Source organism: Pristiophorus japonicus, chromosome 2, assembly GCF_044704955.1.
Source record: "Pristiophorus japonicus isolate sPriJap1 chromosome 2, sPriJap1.hap1, whole genome shotgun sequence".
NCBI lineage: Eukaryota > Metazoa > Chordata > Chondrichthyes > Pristiophoridae > Pristiophorus > Pristiophorus japonicus.
In genome coordinates, this window is record NC_091978.1 from 173637409 (window position 1) to 173662441 (window position 25033).

Here is a 25033-nt window from a genome sequence, read left to right on the forward strand (position 1 = left end):
TCAAGTGCAGGCAGTGAAAAGAGCGTGCGGCAAACCAGTCCCACCCTCCCTTACCCTCAGCGACTATCTGTCCCACCTGTGACAGGGACTGTAGCTCTCATATTGGACTGTTCAGCCACCTAAGGACTCATGTTAAGAGTGGAAGCAAGTCTTCCTCGATTCCGAGGGACTGCCTATGATGATGATGATGACATACCAGGAATTCAGTTTTCAACCTTCTTGGTCTGTTTGGCTCAAAATAATGCCACACTTATTTCCACTTTCTAATATGGAAAATAGTGGAAAAATTTCTGATTGTAAAAAAGTTTTAATTTATTGAGACATATTCTGTAAACTAAGAGAAAATTACGACACACCTACACTTTAAACCTTGTTACCACAATATTTGTACATGTTTCTCATCAGAGGTCAGTGATAACAAGGTGGAAATAAGTATAAAATTATTAAATATTACAGTCAACAAAAGTGGATATTTATATGTACTACAGGCTGGATCACTGAGATTGGGACACTTTATCAGTGAGTGCAAAAGTACAGTTTTATTTAATACATCATCTTTAAAGTATCTGGCATCATGGTGGCATGCAGTTCAAATTAAATAAAACTTGTAACACAAAATAAAATTGTCAACCATCTTTCTATAGTGATCAATCACCAAAATGTCAAAATATTTTGAACTCCTAAAAGTCTATGATAGTCAATCCTGAAAGTAGTTCCTCCTCTCAGATATATTTTTTGTTAGCGTTCCTGTCGGAATCCTTACTTCAGTAGAAATGAATCAGAGCCACACTGATAAGGATAAACAGCACAAGTGGACAAAGGCCAAAAATGACTCATATGCCACGATCAACACAGCCAGGTTGAAAGCATTTAGGTGACAGTTTATTTAGTATTTGTTGAAAAATTGGAGTCAAAATGATTTAAATTATCGTCAGGCTATCACACATTTATTGAGGTCTATGATCCTCCTCCTGGTTTGTTTTTTGATGTAGCTGACAGCAGTCCTCACTCCGCATTCAAACACTTCTTGCACCCCTCTGTTAGTAATTGCTGAGCACTCCAGGTAACCTCGCGCTCTGATATCTCTTGCCAACCTCTTCCCATCAACAGTTGTGATGGTGCGAAAAGTGCCTATGTCACGTTGGTCTATTTGTGTGGCAATGACCAATACTGGAGTCTTTGGTAAGAAACTTCTGATTTCTGGCATCCATTTATTCCTAACGTTCAAGTAGGACATAGGGTTTGCCACAGAGTAGCAAATTAGCACCACATCAGCTTGCTGGTAAGAAAGAGGGCGAATTCCTTGAAATGAATCACTTCCCGATGTGTCCCAGAGTCCCAGGCTGATCTGAGTTCCATCCATAAACACATCTACTCCAGTATTGTCATAAACTGTGGGCCTGTAGATATCTGGGAAAGTCTCTGATGTAAACCTCACTAGTAAAGATGTTTTCCCCACTTTTACATCACCCACAAGAACACATTTTATTGAGCTCATGATGCCTTCAAGCTTCTATGCAACCAGCTTTGCACAAGTCTTTTCAATCTCTCACAGCAGGAGTACAGATTCTTCAAAGAAATACTCTTCCTTTATAGTACAGCAGTTCACTATAAAAGGATGTTCATACAGAAAGTTCCACCAAAGCTTTCTTTCACCTGTGAAACAAGAAAGAAACATTTAGTGATAAAAAGTTCTGGTAAAGTGTCATACTCAAAAGATTAACTAATGTTTTTTCTTTCAGATGCTGACCTATCACAGTTTATTTGCAACTTTTTACTTCAGAAGTAATAATTGGTTGACACGAAGGTTTGGTTTTAAGAGTCTAGAGATTGTAGGAGGAAGGGAAGGATTTCCACAGACCTGGACAAGAATAGTTAGAGCAGAAGACAGGACAATGAATCTTGACTTTAAATACAGATAAAATGAAGACGATAACATAATTAATACTACTATGAACTGAAGAATTCCTCGGTGTGCTAGCTGTAGCAAAATTTTAAGCCTGTCTACGGAGAATGAGCTTACAATTTCAGTGCACATGGTGCACAGAGAAAACCTTCCTCTGTGCATTATTTTATATTGTCACTCTTTCAAGAAGTTTTACATAAATCTGTGAAAATTAAGAGGAAAATCAAAAGTTAGCATTTTAACACATTTAAATTAATTGTTGCTGCAGATTTTACCTGTAATAAAACACTCAATGTTGTCACTAATTTCCACCACAGGCTTTACGAATAGATTCAAATATAGGTAGTACTCTTCTGTTGATGTATTGTACTTCTCACACTTCAGTTCTGTAGCTCTCACTTCTATATATATTGCTCTTCCTTCCTGATAACTTTGAGAACATGACAGTGCTCCGAGCAGTTCTTGAAACATTCTCGTGACGTACCCAATTCTAAGAAAATAGACTAACATACTTCCTTCTGAATCCATATGGTATTGCTCCATTCCAATGATTTCACTTTTCACAGAAACGATACATCACGGAGCATGACTATGGGAAACTCTCTTTCTAGAGTTAACTGAGGAACAGCTGCAGAATTTGTCCCCTATTGTGACAATAATCCCAACCGACATGACTCGTAGTAAGCAGACTCTATTCCCCGCACCTCCCCCACAGACCTAACTAGTCACCAGAAACGGAATAAACAAGTCATCCGAACATCTTAATTCACAATGCTCCCAGCACAAGCAGTCATGGCAGGAAATCTGGATGTATTGATGCAGTAGTGTCCCCCTCCTACTTTAGCCAGGGGACACTTGTATAATTTGTGGTTTTAGTGCCCAAAAAAACCCCACAAAAAAAACAAAATAAGGGCACTTGAAAACTGTTTGGAGTGTTCCCCCCCTTTAATAAGGGGGCACTTGATTTAATTGTTTTTTGTTTTGCAACAAGAGTTGTATCGATGCAGTCCTCCTGCAATCACAACGTGCAATGATTTCAGAAAATATATAAATGAATGGACACTTTTGAGAGAAAGAAAAAAAAGTTACTCGAATCTGACACCAGGTTTGTTGGAAGTGGTTGAGTTTTACTGCGGTTTTGTAGTTTGCATTGTGGCTCAGGGAGGGGCCCAATGGAGGCATTCAAGTTTTGCATAAGAGCCTCAAACATTTAAGAAGAGAAATAAATTCAGTGCCCTTCCAATTTCCAATATGCAAACCATAGCCCTTATTTCTCAGCCAAGCAATTAAGGAAGAAAGGCTGTGATCCTTAGACAGGGAGAACCGACCTAACTCCCTTCCATCAAATGCTCCTCTGTCAGTTATACACGGCAAGCAACACTATCCGCATACAGAACATACACATGCAAAACTGAAAGTGTTAACTCCATCTACAAATTGTGAGGCAGAGCAGCACTGTGTGTCTAATCCGCAGCTGTCTTTTCTGATACGAACATTGCCAAGAAATAAAAGGAAGTCACAGTTATTCAAATGCAGTTGATGCAAACTCTCCAAGTATGTATCTACAGAGCGACACCTGTAATGCCAGCTCCTTAATGAAGAGCTAAACTATGCAACTTTATGTTTGACTACATAACAGCAATCACTACCTTTCAAATGAATTCATTAAAAGTGATATTAAGAAACAGCTGAGCGCACTGGATACAGCAAAGGTTATAGGTCCCGACAACATCTCGGCTGTCGTGTTGAAGACTTGTGCTCCAGAACTATCTGCCGCTCTAGCCAAGCTGTTCCAGTACAGTGATAACACTGGCAACTACTCGACAATGTGGAAAATTGCCCAGGTATGTCCTGTCCACAAAAAGCAGGTCAAATCCAATCCAGCCAATTACCGATCAGTCTACTCTCAATCATCAACCATGTGATGGAAGGTGTCGTCAACATTGCTATCAAGCAGCCTCATTGCAACCTTGCTCCAAACATGGACAAAATTGCTAAATTCCAGAGATGAGGTGAGAGTGACTGCCTTGCCAGAGACGCCCTCATCCCATAAACGAATACATTTTAAAAAAGCAACTGAAGATAGTTGGCCCATAGGACACTGTCCTGAGGAACTCTTGCAATGAGACCTGGAGCCTAATGGTTCTGGCAAAACCCAAACTGAGCATCGGTGAGTAGGTTATTGGTGAGTATGTGCCACTTGATAGCATTTATTGCCCATCCCTAATTACCCTTGAGAAAGTTGTGGTGAGATGCCTTCTTGAACCACTGCAGTCCACATGTTGATGAAGGTGCTCCCACACAGTGCTGACTTTGTCATAGCAGTTTGCCTTTCCTAAAGGACATTAATGAACCAGTTGGGTTTTTCCGACAATCCGGTAGTTTCATGGTCATTATTACTACTGATACTAGTTTTTTATTCCAGATTTATTTAAATTAACTGAATTTAAATTCCACAGCTGTCATGCTGGGATTTGAACTCATCTTTCTGGATCATTAGTCTAGACCTCTGGATTACTAGTCCAGTAACATAACTACTGCTACCGTAGCCCTACAATGACCTTCTCTCCATCATAGGGTCAGAAATGGGAATGTTCGTTGATGATTTCATAGTGTTGTTCAGTTCCATTCGCAGGTCTTCAGATAATGAGGAAGGCTGTGCCTGCATGCAGCAAGTCCTGGAGGACACTTAGGCTTGGGCTGATAAATGGCAAGTAACATTCACGCCACACAAGTGCCAGGCAATGACCATCTCCAACAAGAGAAAGTCTAACCACCGCCCCATGACATTCAAAGGCAATACTATTGCAGAATCAGCAACCATCAACATCCTGGGGGTCACCATTGACCAGAAACTTAACTGGACCAACCACATAAATACTGTGGCAATAAGAGCAGTTCAGAGGCTGGGTATTCTGCGGCCGAGTGTCTCACCTCCTGACTCCCCAAAGTCTTTCCACCATGTACAAGACATGTCAGGAGTGTGATGGAATACTCTCCACTTTCCTGGATGAATGCAGTTCCAACAACACTCAAGAATCTCGACACCATCTAGGACAAAGCAGCCGCCTGATGGCACCCCATCCACCACCTTAAATATTCACTCCCTCCTGGCCCCAATTCTTATGTTTTTATGTCTAGCAGCAGCACACCATGGCTGCAGTGTATACCATATACAAGATGCACTGCAGGAACTCACCAAGATTTCATCGATAGTACCTCCCAAACTCACGACCTCTACCACCTAGAAGGACAAAGGCAACAGACGCAGGGGAACACCACCACCTGCAAGTTCCCCTCCAAGTCACACACCAGCCCGATTTGGAAATATATCGCCGTTTCTTCACTGGGTCAAAATCCTGAAAGTCCCTCCCTAACAGCAGGGAGTACCTTCACCACATGGACTGCAGCGGTTCAAGAAGGCAGCTCACCACCACTTTCTCAAGGACAATTAGGGATGAGCAATAAATGCTCGCCTTGCCAGTGACGCCCACATACCATGTACAAATTAAAAAAAAGAAACACTTTGAGACATTGCTGAGATAAGTTACATCAATCTAAGCTGTTCCTTTAGAAGTTTTTTTAAGTTTGCTTTTAAGAGGGCTAATAATTCTTATTTACTATTTTTTCTGCTCACTGGAGCAATAGTAATATAAATTACAACAACAACTTGCATTTACATGACGCATTAAAACATTGTAAAATGTCGCAAGGTGCTTCACAGGAGCATTATCAAACAAGATTTAACATCGAGCCACAAAGAAACATAGATAAATAGAAAATAGGAGCAGTAGTAGGCCATTCCGCCCTTCAATATGATCATGGCTGATCCTATACCTCAACAACATGGGCCCAAGTTTCCACATGATATGCGCCTGATTTTTAGGAGCAACTGTTGGAGAACGGACTATCTTAGAAATCGCAATTCTCCACATTTTTTTTTCTGCAGTCCTAGTCAGGTAGAACAGTTCCACTTTGGAACAGAATTTTTTCTTCAAAAGGGGGCGTGTCCGGCCACTGATGCCTGATTGCAAAGTTTCCACAGTGAAAACGTACTCCAAACTAACTTAGAATGGAGCAAGTGAAGATTTTTGTAGAACTGAAAAAACCTGTTCTACACATTAAAAAATCAGGCGTAGGTTACAAATTAGGTGTCCAGAACGGAGAGGGGGAGGAAAGGAAGTCATTAAATTCTACAATAAATCTTTATTTATAATTATACAAATATTGTACAAATAAATCCAACCTGAATAAAAATTTATAAGCAAAGAAAAGATTAAATAAACCATCTTCCTACCTGTGTGAAAGTGCTTCAGCCAGGGAGAATGCTGCAGCAAGCCTCACAAAACGAGGCAGCCGTTCCCGAACACGGGGGGGGGGGGGGGAGAGAAGGAAGCCGTTCCAGACGGCCGGCCGAACGTGGGGGGGGGAGGAAGCCGTTCCAGACGGTGGGAGGGAGGGAGGGAACCGACCGCCGACCGAACGCGGGGGGGTGGGGAGGGGGAAGGAAGCCGTTCCAGACGGCGGGCGGGAGGGAACCAACCAACCGAACGCAGGGGAGAAAGCCGTTCCAGACGGCGGGGAGGGACCGAACGCAGAGGGGGAGCCGTTCCGGGCGGGCGAGCAGGGGGGGCGGGGGGAGTGCGGGCCCGACCGACCGACCGAACGCAGTGGGGGGGGGGGGGTGGGAGGAAGCCGTTCCAAACGGCAGGAGGGAGGGAGGGAAGGAGACAGAAGGCTGCAGGAAGCCTCAGAAATTGAGGAGCCATTTCCCGACGGCAAAAGGGGGAGGTCGTCGGGAAACGGCTGCCTCAACTTTCTGAGGCTTCCTGCACCCTTCTCAGTGCTGATGTGCTGATGGCAATGTGCTTTTATTAAAAAATGTTCAAAAACTAAACAGCTACAAAGAACTACAAAAATGGCCGAGTGCCAATGTTTCCTTCACACTGCGCGTGCGCGAACGCTCCAACGCACAGCGTTGCCGACAGGAAAAAAACGAATTTAAATAGTACCCGCCCCCTCCCACTTACAAAATCGGCACGAGTGTAGGCTCCGCCCCCTGGGCGCCGCGCCAAACAGACAAGGAGCTGCAGGGCGCTCCAGAATCGCGCGTTTTTTTTCCGGCGCCGTTTTAGGCGCGAAAAACGGGCGCCCAGCTCGGAGGGGCGCCCGTTTTTTATCGTGTGGAAACTTGGGCCCCGTATTCCCCCTTGATGTCTTTTGTTTCTAGAAATCTATCTATCACCTTCTTAAATACATTCAGTGACTTGGCCTCCTGTGGCAGAGAATTCCACAGGTTCACCACCCTCTGAGTGAAAACATTTCTCCTCATCTCGGTCCTACATTTCCTATCCCATATCCTGAGACTGTGACCCCTTGTTCTAGACTTCCCAGCCAGGGGAAACATCCTCCTCGCATCCAGTCTATCCAACCCAGTCAGAATTTTATACGTTTCAATTAGATCCCCTCTCATTCTTCTAAACTCTAGTGAATACAGGCCTAGTCAACCCAATCTCTCCTCATACGACAGTCTTGCCATCCCAAGAATCAGTCTGGTGAACCTTCGCTGCACTCCCTCTATGACAAGTATATCCTTTCTTAGTTAAGGAGACCAAAACTGCACACAATACTCCAGGTGCGGTCTCACCAAGGCCCTGTATAACTGTAGTAAGACATCCTTGCTCCTGTACTCAAATCTTCTTGCAATGAAGGCCAACATACCATTTGCCTTCCTAACTGCTTGTTGCACCTACATATTTGCTTTCAATGACTGGTGTACAAGGACACCTAGGTCCCTCTGTACATCGACACTTCCCAAACCATCACAATTTAAATAATACTTTGTCCTTATGTTTTTCCTACCAAAGTGGATAACTTCATATTTATCCACATTATACTGCATCTGCCATGTGTTTGCCCACTCACTCAACCTATCTAAATTACCTTGCAGCATCTTTGCATCCTCCTCACAACTCACAATCTCACCTAGTTTTGTGTCTTCAGTGAACTTGGAAATAATACATTTGGTTCCCTCATCCAAATCATTTATATTTATTGTGAATAGCTGGGGCCCAAACACTGATCCCTGTGGTACCCCACTAGTCACTGCCACCACAATGAAAAAGACCAGTTTATTCCTACTCTCTGTTTCCTGTCAGTTAACCAATTTTCAATCCATGCCAGTATATTACCCCCAATCCTACGTGCTTTAATTTTGCACACTAACCTCTTATGTGGGGTTTTATCAAAGGCCTTCTGAAAATCCAAATACACTACATCCACTGGTTCTCCCTTATCTATTCTATCAGATACATCCTCAAAAAAACTCCAGTAGGTTTGTCAAACATGATTTTCCTTTCATAAATCCATGTTGACTTTGTTTTATCCCGTTGATATTATCTAAGTGTGCCGTTATCACATTCTTTATAATAGACACTAGCATTTTCCCTACTAGTGATGTCAGGCTAACTGGTCTGTAGTTCTCTGTTTTCTCTCTCCCTCCTTTTTTAAATAGTGGGGTTACATTTGCCACCCTCCAATCTGCAGGAACTGTTCTATAATCTATAGAATTTTGGAAGATGACAACCAATGCATCTACTATTTCCATGGCTACCTCTTTTAGTACTCTGGGATGCAGATCATCAGGCCCTGGGGATTTATCGGCCTTCAGTCCCATTAGTTTCTCCAGCACTATTTTCTTACTAATAATCATTTCCTTTAATTCCTCTTGCTCACTAGACGCTTGGTTCCCAAGCATTTCTAGGACATTATTTGTGACCTCTTCCGTGAAAACAGAACCAAAGTATTTATTTCATTGTTCTGCCATTTCCTTGTTCCCCATTACAAATTCTCCTGTTTCTTTCTGTAAAGGACCTACATTTGTCTTCACTAATCTTTTTCTTTTTACGTGCTTGTAGAAACGTTTGTAGTCAGTTTTTATGTTCCTTGCAAGTTTACTCTCATATTATATTTTTCCCCTCTTAATCAATCTCTTGTTCCTTTTTGTAGAATTCTAAACTGCTCCCAATCCTCAGGCTTGCTACTTTTTCTGTCAAGTTTGTATATGTCCTCTTTGGATCTAATACTATCCTTAATTTCTTTTGTTAGCCATGGTTGGGCCACTTTTTCTTTTGTGTTTTTACGCCAGAAAGGAATGTATAATTGTTGCAATTCATGCATTCGTTCCTTAAATATTCACCATTGCCTATCCACCGTCATGCCTTTTAATGAATCTTCCCAATCTATCATAGCCAATTCATTCCTCATACCTTCGTAGTTTCCTTTGTTTAGATTTAGGACTCTAGTTTCGGATTGGACTACTTCACTTTCCATCTTAATAAAGAATTCAATCATGTTATGGTCACTCTTCCCTAAAGGACTTCGCACAACAAGACTGTTAATTAACCCCTTCTCATTACACAATACCCAATCTAGGATAGCCTGTTCCCTAGTATGCTCCTCAACATACTGGTCTAAAAAAACCATCTCGTACACACTCCAGGAATTCATCTGCCACAGTATTATTACTAATTTAGTTTGGCCAGTCTGTATGTAGATTAAAGTCACCTTCGATTACTGTAGTACCCTTGCCGCACGCATCTCTAATTTCCTGTTTGATGCCGTCCACTACACTACCACTATTGTTTGGAGGCCTCTAGACAACTCCCACCAATGTTTTCTGCCCCTTGCTGCTCCTTAACTCCACCCAGACTGACTCTACATTTTGATTTTCTGAGCCAATATGCTTTCACATAAGGAGATATTAGGACAGGTGACAAGAGGTAGGTTTTAAGGAGCGTCTTAAAAAAGGAGAGAGCGAGAGTGGTGGAGAGGTTCAGGAAGGGAATTTTAGAGCTTAGGGACCAGGCAGCAGAAGGTACGGCCGCCAATGGCTATACACTTCAAGTACACTAGCTGGATACGAGCAGATTCAGGCAGCAGAGCTTTGAATGAGCTCAAGTTTATGGAGGGTGGAAAATGAGCCGGCCAGGACAGCATTGGAATAGTCAAGTCTAGAGATAACAAAGGAATGGATGAGGGTTTCAGCAACGGCTGAGCTGAGGCAGGGTCGGAGACGGGCGAAGCTACGGAGGTGGAAGTAGGCAGTTTTGGTGATGGAGAGGATATGATGAAGAGAAGCTCATCTAAGGGTCAAATAGGATGCAAGGTTGTGAACTGTCTGGTTCAGTTTCAAACAGTGACCCTGGAGAGGAATGGAATTGGTGGCTAAGAAATGGATTTTTTACTTCTGACAGAATATTATTTAGCATCCCCAATGGTTTAGTGGGTAAATGCAACACCCAGGTTGGTACTGAGCTATACACAACAGAAAAGTTACCGCCAGGCAGTAAGGGGTCGGCGCCGCAATCCAGGGGCAATTTCGCACGGGTCAGACCATCTGTCTGCCCCCGGCGGGAAAGGACTTACTGCCCTGTTACCGCCGGTAACGGGCCTTAATGAAGGGGGCAATTTCAGCCCCATAAAGTCCTGCAATTATAACGTAATATTTAATTACGCAATGAATAACCAGAACCGTAATTGAAACATAACTGTAAAGTGTAAATCCTAGTTGCAAAACTATAGTCAATGTATTTAAGCATCATATGACAAAATACTACAACTGACTGTAAAATAAAAGAAAATGTGAATACCACTATGTAGCACCATGGAATGGCGGAATAAGAAGGAAATCCCTGGGCTATTCTCATGCATTTCTGTGCATTTACTCATAGCAGCATTGGCAGCAGCTCATCGATCTGCTGAAACCTCTCTGCTGTAAGAAGGAAGTGAGGAATGAAAAAAAATAGAAGGATTTCTTCCCTCACAAATAATAAGCAGATATAAATGTACATGAACACTGAAATGGAAAAGCCCTAATCAGTTTTGATCGTACCTTAAGATGCAATTGACACAACTGTGTTTTTGTGGAATAATGTTCACTTTTTTTTTTAAATCCTCCCTACGTTATGTATACTTTTTAAAAACCTGCTTAAACTTAGCTGACTAAAACTGGAAAATTCTGTTACAATATGCAAAACAGCTTGAACAAAATAGACAATCCTAATCAGAGTGATTATGAGACATGTTGTGACACCTTTACACAACTCTTGTCCAGTCCTTGCGGCTGAAGCAACCGTTCCTATCATCACCACGACCAGCCACCGTAAAATCAGTTCCAACAGAGTTGTTGATTTTTGAGATTCCTTAAGATGATAGCCAGATAACATTTGAATTCCTACTCAGTTTTAATCTAAAAATCTGTCCTAGAAAATTAATTCATCTATCTAAACCCTTCATTTGCATATAGATCAGAACAGACTGTGCTATGATACAGTTGATGAAAATATTGAAAACCTTTAAACAAAAACTAGTAAGTAATCCAACTCAAACTAATGAACAGTCTAAGGATAAGGGGTAAGCCATTTAGGACCGAGATGAGGAGAAACTTCTTCACCCAGAGAGTGGTGAACCTGTGGAATTCTCTACCACAGAAAGTTGTTGAGGCCAATTCACTAAATATATTCAAAAAGGAGTTAGATATAGTCCTTACTACTAGGGGGATCAAGGGGTATGGCGAGAAAGCAGGAATGGGGTACTGAAGTTGCATGTTCAGCCATGAACTCATTGAATGGCGGTGCAGGCTAGAAGGGCCGAATGGCCTACTCCTGCACCTATTTTCTATGTTTCTATGTTTCTATGAATGGCAGCACAGCTTCTCTCCCTCACAAATTCTCCTGCTTTGCGTTGGATATTTTCTGGGAGCTCATACACCCATTTACCATAGGTTCCGAATTCCTGATCATCTCTGTGAATTTGAAACTACAACATTGGAAAGGTGGAATATTGTTTTAATAAAAAGAAGCAAATTGCACAACTTTGGGTATTAAAGTTATGCTTAATAATTTGTTTTTATCACAATCAGTTCTGTTCTAATTGTCCATATTTATATGATCAATACCAGTGAAAATATAATAAGTGAGCATTTAGAAAGTGCAAGGGTTAATCAAGGACAGCCAGCATGGAATTATTCAAAGCAAGTCACGTTTAACAAGGTAACAATTTGAATAAATAAAGAGAACACAGTAGTGCATATGGATTTTCAGAAGGCATTTGATAAGATATCAGAGCATGGTATAAAAGGAAACATAGCAGTATGGACAGAAAGTTGGTTGATGGACAAGAAACAAAGAGATAGGGTAAATGGGTGTTGCTCAGATTGGAGGATTAGGCCAGGGTTCGGTTGATTTTGTCCTCAGTGTATATAGATGATTTGGATTTGGGCAAAGGGAATTTAATCTCAAAATTTGTTGATAACACAGAAGTAGAAGATTTGGCAAACAATGAGGAGGACTGTGAAAGATTTTAGGAAGATATAGACAGGTTAGCTGAATGGGCAGATAGGTGGCAATGGCAATTTAAGTCTGAAGTAAAACATTTTGGGTGGAGAAATAAGGAATGGGATTATATACTCAATGGGAAGACACTGAACGGTGTAGTTGATCGGAGAAATGTAGAGTTTCAAATATATAAATCCCTGAAAGTGCAAGTGCAGGTAGATAAAGCCATTAAAAAGGCTAATAAAATGTTTGGTTAATAAGGGTATAGAGTACAGTAATGCCAACCCCACTGTCTCATAAATCATGAGAAAACTCTTAAAGATCATGAGATTTGGTAAGAAATCATATAATGCTTTTTTTTTATTCGGTCATGAGATGTGGTCATTGCTGGCAATGCAAGCATTTATTGCCCATCCCTAATTGCTCTGGAGAAGATGGTGGTGAGCCGCCTTCTTGAAACGCTGCAGCCAGTGTGCTGAACATACTCCCACAGTGCTGTTCGGGAGGGAGTTCCAGGATTTTGACCCAGCGACAATGAAGGAACGGCGATATAGTGCCAAGTCAGGATGTTATGACTTGGAGGGGGACTTGGAGGGGATGGTGTTCTCGTGCACCTAATGGCCTTGTCCTTCTAAACCAACATAGATTGAAAGTTCATTTAAAAACCTCAATAGTGGCTTTATTTAGTCTCTAACAGGTCACAGCTCTTTACAAAAATTATATTACTGCATCTGAAAATGCTTTACAACAAACTTTAAAGAAATCCTACCCGCTATCACCAACCCCCCCACCTGGTGCCCAACACAAGCACCACACAATGCAGTCCCTGCAGCTGCCAACCAAAGGCGTTCAGCCCAGAAAAACTCATCCCTCTACATTCCTAGCCTGTCCATCCAACTGTAATTTGAACTATAAAATTAATGAAGTCATAGAAATGATAGCAACAGTATTGCCAAATTTTCATCGCAAAACAAGCGAGTTCCAAGTGAATAAAGCTTCTCTTGTGATGAAACACCTAAATCTTGGGGGAGCTTTTGGAAAAAAATACGCCGATTTGCGCATTGGGATTTTTAATATCAGTACCAAAGTTTTTTTAATGATGAAATAACTCTTAAAAATTGGAGTGCTAACAGCTCAATAACATCTGGCCCAAATGTATGGTGGTACAAGAATGACAATAAAAATGTATAATAGAGAAACATGACAGATTGCCATATTTTGTTTCTCAAATACTTAGAGAAAAACTACTTTAGGAAAATGGCAACAAAAGCAAAGAATGTTAAACCTTTGATCTAATTAGATATCCCTGAAACACTCTGCAGTGTTACATACTAAATGTTATCTAAGTTAAGATTTAGTTATGCTCTGTCAGGTTACTTCCACTTATATTTTATTATGGTGTTTTTGTTTAAACAAATGTCAATTGATATGAACTCTGCTCTCACCTGGGAAAGACACCAGTCACTTTTCTCAAAGGGCCTGTTAAGACTCAGCATTAATGTAATTTCACAAGAAGATTGGGATTATTTTATAATGTCAGGATGGCAGGAAATTTTCGTTTTACTTCCACAGAAGTGTGGGATGAAAGTGGGATAACAAGTGAAAGAATTCTCTGTGCTGGCTTGGATGTCTTTCCTTCAATCATCCGTTACCACAGCAACCCTGCAGGAGGCGCAAGATATCACAAGATCTCTTGGAATTTGTGAGGAGGAAGAGGAGGTGGAGGAAGGGGTGCAAGGTGATGGAGCCAATCGACGCAACAATGAATGCGGTGGTGTCGTCAGCCGGGGCCAAAGGGGAGGAAGATGAGCGCGGCTCCCTCTGCTCGGATGGAGGAGGAGGTGGCTCACTCGGTCAATTGGTGATCCTGGTTAATCCTGGCTCTTGCCTGCGCATGTTTATATATGAGGGCGGTCGAGCCGAGCCGAGCTGAGCCCGCAGACTTGGATGTGGCAGAGTGTGGAGGAACCCAATGGACATTATGGAAAGCCCTCTGGGACCTGGTTATTATTTTCCCCCAAACAATTGCTCAATTTAAGCGTTCCATCATGAGTGAAGCTTTATTTCACTTGGAAATCACATGTCTCATGATGGAATCACAAGAATTAGCAATACTGAGAGTACAAAAATAAAGAAGTAATAATATATTTGTACAAAACATTTTTTGTACTGAGTGCTGTTGTGGGTGTTTCATTATTCAAAGGATAATAAAACCACAGAAAGTATCTAGCTAGGATTTACCCTGTACCATGATGATGCCAGGAATGGTAAACTACAGTAATGGGGAGTGACACAAGATACTGGAGCAGAGGTGATTTAATAGAAGTTTCGAAAATTAAAAAGGGTTTGGATAAGAGTCAAAAGGAAAAACTATTTTCTCTGGTTGGGGAGTCAATGTCACTGAGAGTGAGGAGAGGTTAGGAGAAATGTCTTTGCATCATCATCACAGTCCCTCGAAATCGAGGAAGATTTGCTTCCACTCCAAAAGTAAGTTCTCAGGTGACTGAACAGTCCAATTCGGGAATTACAGTCTCTGTCGCAGGTGGGACAGTTGTTGGTTGTTGAAGCATGGAATATGGGCCCAGACTAACTTCTATCCCATTGTGTCCTTATAAGCCAATCATATGACACATTATGCATCAACCTTCAGCTTTCCATTTCTGCAAATGGTTTACTAGAAACCATTTCTGAGGAATTCTGTAGTGTTTTTGTTTTCTTTATATCTGCAGGATTACATTGCTTGCAAACACAGCTGATATCTCAGGGAAATTAAAATGCAGATTGCAATTGAGTGTTGTCTTCGCAAAACATAAACCACAAATATTTTCAGTTACTGGCCAAGGCGTCTCATGGGGATATTGTGCGAGTATGCAGTTGATGGCAAGGCAGCTAGGTAAGTACAATTTTCACTTCCATCATCATCGGCCTATTCTACAGCCACCTTTAACACTTGTCAATGTCATTACACTCAGAAATATCTGGAATATTGCATAAATGAAGTGCAGTGTTGAACATGAGCAGAATCTGTACCTCTAACACTACTACAACAACTTTAATTTACATAGCACCTTTAACGTAGCCCCAAGGCACTTCACAGGAACGTAATAAAACAAAAACTATCACCAAGTCAAAGAAGGAGATACTAGGACAGATGAGTAAAAGTTTTGGGCAGAAGTTTTGAGGAGTGTGTTAAAGGAGGAAAGGTGGCAAGACAGAGGGAATTCAACACAAAGTAATTTTATGCAAAGTTTACTGTACTTCAGTTGTGAAGCTGCTCAAATTGCATTTTTGTGTGATATCAACTCAAGGAGGTTGTATCATGCTGCTTTGGCTTCACTGTGGCTGAAGTATAACTATAGCCTAAAATACTACAGTTGCAGTCTGAAGAAACTTGATACAGCATGCGCTAGGACTTTCACCAGAAGACTGAATGGATTGGGTACAGATGTTGACAGGGTGGATTGTACATGGTCTATGGGAAAGTCGGACTTGATGTACCGAATAGCATTTTCTTGTTTTGTGCTTTCTTGTATTGCAACATGTTTAGTAATAATAAAGATGAATATAGATAGGTCAAACTAATGTGACCTTAATAAATGTTTAAAAACAACAACAATTTGCATTGACATAGCACCTTTAATGTAGTAAAATGTCCCAAAGTGAATCACAGGAGTATAATCAGTCAAAAATTGGCACCGAGCCCGAGAAGGAGAAATTAGGATAGATGACCAAAAGCTTGGTCAAAGAGGTAGGTTTTAAGGAGGTTATTAAAGGAGCAGAGAGGTGGAGAATCAGAGAAGTTTAAGGAGGGAATTCCAAAGCTTAGCACCTCGACACCTGAAGGCAGGACACGAATGGTGGGACAAAGGTATGGCGAGATGGACAAGAGGCTAGAGTTGGAGGAATAGATTCTGCCACTAAGCAATATGTATTGTAAAATCACAATGGACTGTGATCCTAAATAACAAGTTCTTTGCATGCAGCATAAATTGTCAATGGGAGTTTCTTCCTTCAGCCATGAAACTCCAGATGACAAGACCTTTAAGATGTTATTCTCACACCTGTAGATTCAAGACCTAATCCTGGTAGACACTCAGATCTACCTGCCACAAGTTCCTTGTAACTGCATCACGAAATGAGATAGAAGAATGCCTTGTATAGAGGGATGTCTCTGCTCAGGGTGCCAAAAATGTGACTATGTAATAATTATTTTTTGAAAGGATAACTCTTATATATGTTACAGTAAAAGAACACTGGCAAAGAATTGCCAAATAGCAAAATAAGAAAACTTTCACAAAAAATACTCTCCCCTGATGAAACAAAGAACAAAATCGGTATGTGGTCTGGAGCCATTTAGACCAGCAAATATCAACTACTGAACACTATTCATAACTCCTGCTGAAAGTGTTCATATGTGGAATTTGGATGAGGCAGCATAGCTGACTCTTTGCACATTCATACTATAATCTAGAGAACCCGAGTTCAAATCCCATCATGGCAGTTTGAGAATTTGAATTCAGTTTTTAAAAATCTGGAAATAAAAAGTTGGCATCAGTAAAAGTGACCTTGAAGCTGTCAGATTGTCATAAAAACCCAACTGGTTCACTAATGTTATTTGCCTCTGGATTACCAGTCCAAGAGCATAACCACTGCACTACTATACTTATTGACATAATATTAATACTGAATTGTTGATTATTGGCATGAAAATTAATTTACATTAAACAAACTTATTTGCGGTATTAGTGAATGCAGTAAAATAATGTAGTAATGAAAGAAAAAAAATATTCTTCCGCTTTCCACTAAAAAAAATCAAAATCTACTACTTCTGAACGTGTCAGCTTACTAAAAATGACTTATTTAACAGTTTTCTGTTATTTTGATGTTGATCTGGATTTTTTCCAACTGTAAATCTATATGGCACAGACATGACAGTTATTCAGAAGCCAAATACTCCAAAGTTACATGACAGCATTCTAAAAGGCCTCGCCTGCAATAATTCAGCATTGCTAGTTGATTACGTCTCTGTGAGTTAACTGATCTCAGCCGGAGCAGATAAGGCACTTGGCTTAAACATCCCTGGGAAAGGAGGTGGGGGAATTAGCTGGGGATCCCACTACAATTCACTAACTCAGTGATCCCTGCAGTAAAGCGCTTACATTTAGATTGGGCAAGGATAGGATCATACTTAGCTGATCATATAGCCCACCAACACTCGCTGCCTAGGCTCACATGTAAAGAATGGTTACTGACCAGTGGTGGCTAACACCCATGGAACTATACTCAAGCAAATAAGTCCTTCCCAGAGAGGAATGCAGAAAAAAATGCTAACATTAGAAGAAAAGGCAATTGCTAAAGAAAGATAATATGTATTTTGTTTTCTAGCCGAAAATGAAATGAAAGCTACAAAAAATAAGATAAGACAGTAAAAGGGAAGGAGCAAGATAAATTAAAATGACCCAATATATTTGAACTATTGAAAAAGATTAAGGAAATCAAAAAATAAATAGAAAACAGGAATTGTTTGAAGATTTTGTCCACCCTCCCCTCCAAAATGGTGATATTTTGATGCCACTCCTACATTCAAAATGTAATCCATGAGTAAAATGGAAGTTCTTCCCTAACCAACAGTTATGAGCTTCCACTCATTTACTGTGGGCTTTGAACCATTCATAGAATGGATCTCATAATAAATGTTTAAAGAAGATGGAAGCTCCCAACAAGATAGCTTTCTAACAGATATCTCCTTCATCAGTTATCAACAAAACCAATTTCCTGACAAATATTAATGTACCTGCACAATTTTTTTTGTTTTGTTACCCAAACTATCAATCACACTTTATACATTTTAACACAATCTTTCTTCCAACTGTATGGAAAAAGTATTTATTTTAAACAATAGAGCAACGAGAGCCACCCACACGTCGGTGCATGTGTGGTGCCCATGGAATATTATGCGTAACAAACCACCTCCACTGTACAATCAAGTTACTAACAAATATGGTAAACATGTCACAAACTTCCTTGTAGCACTAAACTCATTCTCCTCGAAAAATTGTCTGAAAGTTCCAGATTAATGTATTTTTATAGCGCCCTCCAGTTTAAATATCGTGGCTTTTGGTGAATCAGAAAATTTCAAATTAATTTGAACCCTTCAGTAAAATAATAAATCTGTCCTGCTGACTTTGTACGGTTAAACATCGAAAAACTGAAATTCTTCTTTTCAGTTATTAATTTGTTTGTGCTACCTTTTGTTTGGCCTCAAATGTACACATAAAAGTAACTTGATCTGCAATTCAATTTGATTTATCACTGCATGCTTTAAAAGTATTGCCAACTTGATTAATTATTGAAAAAAATCTTACCAGGTGAAAGTTTAAAGCTGTTGCACAGTTAAATTTATATTGTTTATTACTGCACAAGCCGTGCTTCATATCCAAAAGATAATGCTTTATTCTGCATGTAGTTATTGTCTGATAAAGTGTAAGCTCACTGCAGAACAGCAAACACTGATCTACAACAAGGCCTACTGGCAGAAAGCTTCTATGTATAATCCACTTCCAGCAACTGCCTGATTATTTTAATGCTTTCCTTTAAATGATGAATCTGTAGAAATTGAAAACTACATATTATTTGGAATCCTATCTGCATTGCCACACTGCATTATATGTGCTGAAATGTGTTCTGTCATTTTATCTATCTTGGTACCTCAAAGTTCATATGAAATAAACAAAGATGCTGCCTTCTCTCCCCACAGAAGGATTGGCATTTTTGGTGTACCTTTTAAGCACTGAATTAATTAATATGTATTCTTCTGACCAAGTTAAACTACTTCGACAAAATTACCAACACAACAGTAAAGATCACTTTTGGAAAAAACTTTATGGAATGCTGGCAAACTTTACCCAGTACTTTCATTTTAAAATGTCAAACCTCTACGCCATGTTGAAGACATTTTAATAGTAACTTTGTCACTTTATAACAGTTACTTTGATGTAACTGACTGGAGGATCTAGGTGTTGCTCATTCTAAGTGTATATTATAGTATTAGTGTTTATTATAAACATTGTATTGTTAGTGTACAAGTTGACCATCTAAAGTGCTGCACATTGTAGATACACATTACACCCACTGCGCATTATTGCAGGTTGTCATATTTGTACATTATAAAGACACTTCATTTCCCAACATACTGTACAGGCCATTAGCACGGTGGGATCTCTGCTCATTTCTGCCAAACTAACTCTTTTCAGTTTAACACAAATTCCCTCTTCAGTTGATATCTTTTTAAAGTTTTAATTTGTTTCTTGTTCTCATTTTGCCTCAAGCGTGAAAGAAAACGTGCCTCCCCCGCGTGACTAAATTCAACACAAATCGATAGGTTTAAGCAACGAAAAAAACAAAACTAACGAGGAGTCCGAGCCCCTGTGCACAGATCAAACAAGCGGTGCCGCCCGATGGTCAGTCTCGGTGTGGATCCGGGCTTTGTGAGCAGCAGGCTGAGGTGAAAAGCGCGGCAGATCAGCCTGGGTCCCCAGACTGGGAAACTCCGCACTCTGCCCAACTCTCAGCAACTATTTCCACAAATATAGCACCATCTGATTTTAACTCAAAAAATTATATTTTCATTTTTATTTTTGACGTTGAACAATTCGAAAAACTTTTCACTGTGATTTTTTTAAGCAATGTATTTTTATTTTCGTCTGTTTTATTAAATTGGATCTATGTTCCGAATGAGATCAGCCTGTAATTCGAACCCAAGAGAGATGTCTCGGTAATTTGTTTTTTTAAATAAGCTTGTTTTTTGCGCCGACCGACCTCAGCACCTTCAGCCTGGCGCAGCACGGCCCCGGCTCTGCGCTGCCAACTCACCGAATCCTCTCAACCCGGCCCCAACTGCTCACACGCTCAGTCTGTCTTTCCTTCTATATATGAAGCAGCCCGTCCCTCACACCAGACAACATCTTCTTCAGTTTGAGCACGAGTTCTCACGACTACCTAACATATCCACAGCAACAGTGACATCGAAAGGAGCAACAAGTGCCACGTTGTGACAGAATGACTGAGCCAGAGACTGACTACCCGGCAAGCCTCCACTCAGACTAGGTAGGACATCCTGTGCCACAAGCATCAAACCAAAAGAGCTGCAGGTTGCAGTTTCACCTACCCTTTTGTGGTTTGTGTTAGCAGCAAAGCTAAAGGGCGACATAACTGTAGAATTAGGTCCCAGCCTGACTAGAGAAGAGGTGTGAAACCCCCTAGAGGATGTCTCTCACTCTGTTTTGGTTTGGCTCCATTGTGGTGTCCAATCTGGTTTCAAACTGCTCAGGGGCTCCTGCCCACACACATTCATGACATTTAAAATGTAATGGCCAGGAGCACACTTACATAAAGCACTCTCTTGGTCATGGTAATTCAATTGATAATTCAATTGGGAGCCAGCCAAGAGCCAAACATTAGAAAAAAGGTTCTGACGAAGGGTCATCCACCTGAAACGTTAACTGTTTTTCTCTCCACAGATGCTGCCTGACCTGCTGAGATTTCCAGCATTTTCTGTTTTTATTTCAGATTCCAGCATCGGCAGTATTTTGCTTTCGTATTAGAAAAAAGGTACTGCCTTAGTGGAACAGATGTTGTACCAGTAGCTACAATATAAACATGCCCAAAGGTGAATTGTTTTTGTACCCAGGGCAACAATGTTCTTTTCGAACACTCTCCTGTTCTGACGAAGGGTCATCCACCCAAAATGTTAATTCTGCTTCCTCTCCACAGATGCTGCCTGACCTGCTGAGATTTCCAGCATTTTCGGTTTTTATTCCAGATTCCAGCATCTGCAGTATTTTGCTTTTGTATGGATTTCACTGTACATCAGTACCATTCAAATAGTTTGTCTATTTACTAATTGAATATTAACTTTACAAATTTAGAAAGTAAAATTATAAACAGTGCACACTGATCATTTCGACTATTAGCTGATACTTAAAAAGACAAAATTAAAATTTCTGAAAAATACAGAAAAACTCAACTGAAAGAAGTACATAAGACAGATAAAAATATAAAATTGGTATTGCACAGCACAAACCAACAGGCATAAACATATTCAGACCTTTCAACTAGCTCCAAAAACTCAATGTAAATCAGTTTAATCACAGCATGACAGCATGATAAAAGGCACAGCAGGGAGTCCGGGGCCCAGCGTCAAGGAGGTGCGTGGAGAGGCAGTCGGGACTTCGGCGAGAGGCCTATAAAAGGCACAACAGGAAGTCCGAGGCCCAGCGTCGAGGAAGTGCATGGAGAGGCGAGCTTGTACAGCTACAGGGAGAAGGCAAAAAAGAAGTAGAAAGAAATAGAAAGGTGACGTCACAGCCAAGGGGGTAAGTGATTGGCTGGTGATTGTTAAGTAGTTTTTCTTTTTTCTTTTCTATATCAGTGAGTAACATTTAGCATTGTTGTTGCCAATTTAAGTGTATCTAAGGGTTAAGTCATGGCAGGAGAGCTCAGACACATGTTATGCTCCTACTGAACTATGTGGGAAATCAGGGACACCTTCGGTGTCCCTGACGACTACGTGTGCGGGAAGTGTATCCGCCTCCAGCTCCTGACGAACCGCGTTGCGGAACTGGAGTTGCAGGTGGATTCACTCTGGAGCACGATGCTGAGAATGACGTGAATAGCACATTTAGTGAGTTGGTCTTACCGCAGGTAAAGGGTATACAGCCAGATAGGGAATGGAAGACCAGCAGGAAGAGCAGTGTAAAGAAGGTAGTGCAGGGGTCCCCTGCGGTCATCTCCCTGCAAAACAGATACACCGCTTTGAGTACTGTTGAGGGGGATGACTCATCAGGGGGTAGCAGCAGCAGCCAAGTTCATGGCACTGTGGCTGGCTCTGCTGCACAGGAGGGCAGGAAAAAGAGTGGGAGAGCGATAGTGATAGGGGATTCAATTGTAAGGGGAATAGATATGCGTTTCTGCGGCCGCAACCGAGACTCCAGGATGGTATGTTGCCTCCCTGGTGCAAGGGTCAAGGATGTCTCGGAGCAGGTGCAGGACATTCTGAAAAGGGAGGGTGAACAGCCAGTTGTCGTGGTGCATATAGGTACCAATGACACAGGTAAAAAACGGGATGAGGTTCTACGAGGCGAATTTAGGGAGCTAGGAGCTAAATTAAAAAGTAGGACGTCAAAAGTAGTAATCTCAGGATTGCTACCAGTGCCACGTGCTAGTCAGAGTAGGAATCCCAGGATAGCTCAGATGAATACATGGCTTGAGGAGTGGTGCAGAAGGGAGGGATTCAAATTCCTGGGATATTGGAACCGGTTCTGGGGAAGGTGGGACCAGTACAAACCAGACGGTCTGCACGTGGGCAGGACCGGAACCAATATCCTAGGGGGAGTGTTTGCTAGTGCTGTTGTGGAGGAGTTAAACTAATATGGCAGGGGGATGGGAACCTATGCAGGGAGACAGATGGAAATAAAAAGGAGGCAGAAACAAAATATAGAAAGGAGAATAGTAAAAGTGGAGGGCAGAGAAACCCAAGGCAAAAAACAAAAAGGGCCACATTACAGCAAAATTCTAAACGGGCAAAGTGTGTTAAAAAAACAAGCCTGAAGGCTCTGTGCCTCAATGCGAGGAGTATTCGTAATAAGGTGGATGAATTAACTGCGCAGATAGCAGTTAACGGATACGATGTTATTGGCATCACGGAGACATGGCTCCAGGGAGACCAAGGCTGGGAACTCAACATCCAAGGGTATTCAGCATTTAGGAAGGATAGACAAAGGAAAAGGAGGCAGGGTGGCGTTGCTGGTTAAAGATGAAATCAATGTAATTGTGAGGAAGGACATTAGCCTGGATGATGTGGAATCGGTATGGGTGGAGCTGCGGAATTCCAAACGGCAGAAAACGCTAGTGCGTGTTGTGTATAGACCACCAAATAATAGTAGTGAGGTTGGGGGACAGCATCAAACAAGAAATAAGGGATGTGTGCAGCAAAGGTACAGCAGTAATCAGGGGCGACTTTAATCTACACATTGATTGGGCTAACCTAGCAATGCAGTGGAGGCGAATTTCCTGGAGTGTATTAGGGTTGGTTTTCTAGACCAATATGTCGAGGAACCAACCAGGGAGCTGGCCATCCTAGACTGGGTATTGTGTAATGAGAAGGGACTAATTAGCAATCTTGTTGTGCGAGGCCTCTTGGGGAAAAGTGACCATAATATGGTAGAATTCCTTATTAAGATGGAGAGTGACAAAGTTAATTCAGAAACTAGGGTCCTGAACTTAAGGAAAGATAACTTCGACGATATGAGGCGTGAATTGGCTAGAATAGACTGGCAAATGACACTAAAAGGTTTGACGGTGGATAAGTAATGGCAAACATTTAAAGATCACATGGATGAACTTCAGCAAATGTACATCCCTGTCTGGAGTAAAAATAAAACTGGAAGGTGGCTCAACCATGGCTAACAAAGGAAATTAAGGATAGTGTTAAAGCCAAGGAAGGGGCATATAAATTGGCTATTAAAAGCAACAAACCTGAGGACTGGGAGAAATTTAGAATTCAACAGAGAAGCACTAAGGGTTTAATTAAGAGGGGGAAAATATAATACGAGAGGAAGTTTGCAGGGAATATAAAAACTGACAGCAAAAGCTTCTATAAATATGTGAAGAGAGAAAGATTAGTAAAGACAAACGTAGGTCTTTTGCAGTCGGATTCAGCTGAAATTATAATGGAGAACAAACAAATGGCAGACCAATTGAACCAATACTTAGGTTCTGTCTTCATGAAGGAAGATACAAATAACATAGAAACATAGAAAATAGGTGCAGGAGTTGGCCATTCGACCCTGCACCGCCATTCAATGAGTTCATGGCTGAACATGCAACCTCAGTACCCCCTTCCTGCTTTCTCACCATACCCCTTGATCCCCCTAGTAGTAAGGACTACATCTAACTCCTTTTTGAATATATTTAGTGAATTGGCCTCAACAACTTTCTGTGGTAGAGAATTCCACAGGTTCACCACTCTCTGGGTGAAGAAGTTTCTCCTCATTTCGGTCCTAAATGGCTTACCCCTTATCCTTAGACTGTGACCCCTGGTTCTGGGCTTCCCCAACATTGGGAACATTCTTCCTGCATCTAACCTGTCTAAACCCGTCAGAATTTTAAACGTTTCTATGAGATCCCCTCTCATTCTTCTGAACTCCACTGAATACAAGTTCAGTTGATCCAGTCTTTCTTGATATGTCAGTCCCGCCATCCCGGGAATCAGTCTGGTGAACCTTCGCTGCACTCCCTCAATAGCAAGAATGTCCTTCCTCAAGTTAAGAGACCAAAACTGTACACAATACTCCAGGTGTGGCCTCACCAAGGCCCTGTACAACTGTAGCAACACCTCCCTGCCCCCTGTACTCAAATCCCCTCGCTATGAAGGCCAACATGCCATTTGCTTTCTTAACCGCCTGCTGTACCTGCATGCCAACCTTCAATGACTGATGTACCATGACACCCAGGTCTCGTTGCACCTCCCCTTTTCCTAATCTGTCACCATTCAGATAATAGTCTGTCTCTCTGTTTTTACCACCAAAGTGGATAACCTCACATTTATCCACATTATACTTCATCTGCCATGCATTTGCCCACTCACAAACCTATCCAAGTCTCTCTGCAGCCTCATAGCATCCTCCTCGCCGCTCACACTGCCATCCAACTTAGTGTCATCCGCAAATTTGGAGATACTACATTTAATCCCCTCGTCCAAATAATTAATGTACAATGTAAACAGCTGGGG

The 25033-nt window shown here is 41.3% G+C and overlaps 1 protein-coding gene across 2 annotated transcripts; it reads right to left on the reverse strand.

The window, feature by feature from the left end:
• Positions 1-332: 332 nt before the first annotated feature.
• Positions 333-20191, reverse strand: rhoh (ras homolog family member H). 2 transcript variants are annotated; one of them, XM_070863278.1, is made up of 2 exons: positions 20116-20191; positions 333-1656 (listed from the first exon to the last, which is right to left on the reverse strand). In XM_070863278.1, the coding sequence occupies exon 2, from the start codon at positions 1496-1498 to the stop codon at positions 932-934; it is 567 nt and encodes a 188-aa protein (XP_070719379.1). In that variant the 5' UTR covers positions 1499-1656; positions 20116-20191; the 3' UTR covers positions 333-931. The 2 variants fall into 2 exon arrangements, with proteins under 2 accessions (XP_070719379.1, XP_070719376.1); XM_070863275.1 differs by lacking the exon at positions 20116-20191 and adding an exon at positions 2182-2267.
• Positions 20192-25033: the final 4842 nt, after the last annotated feature.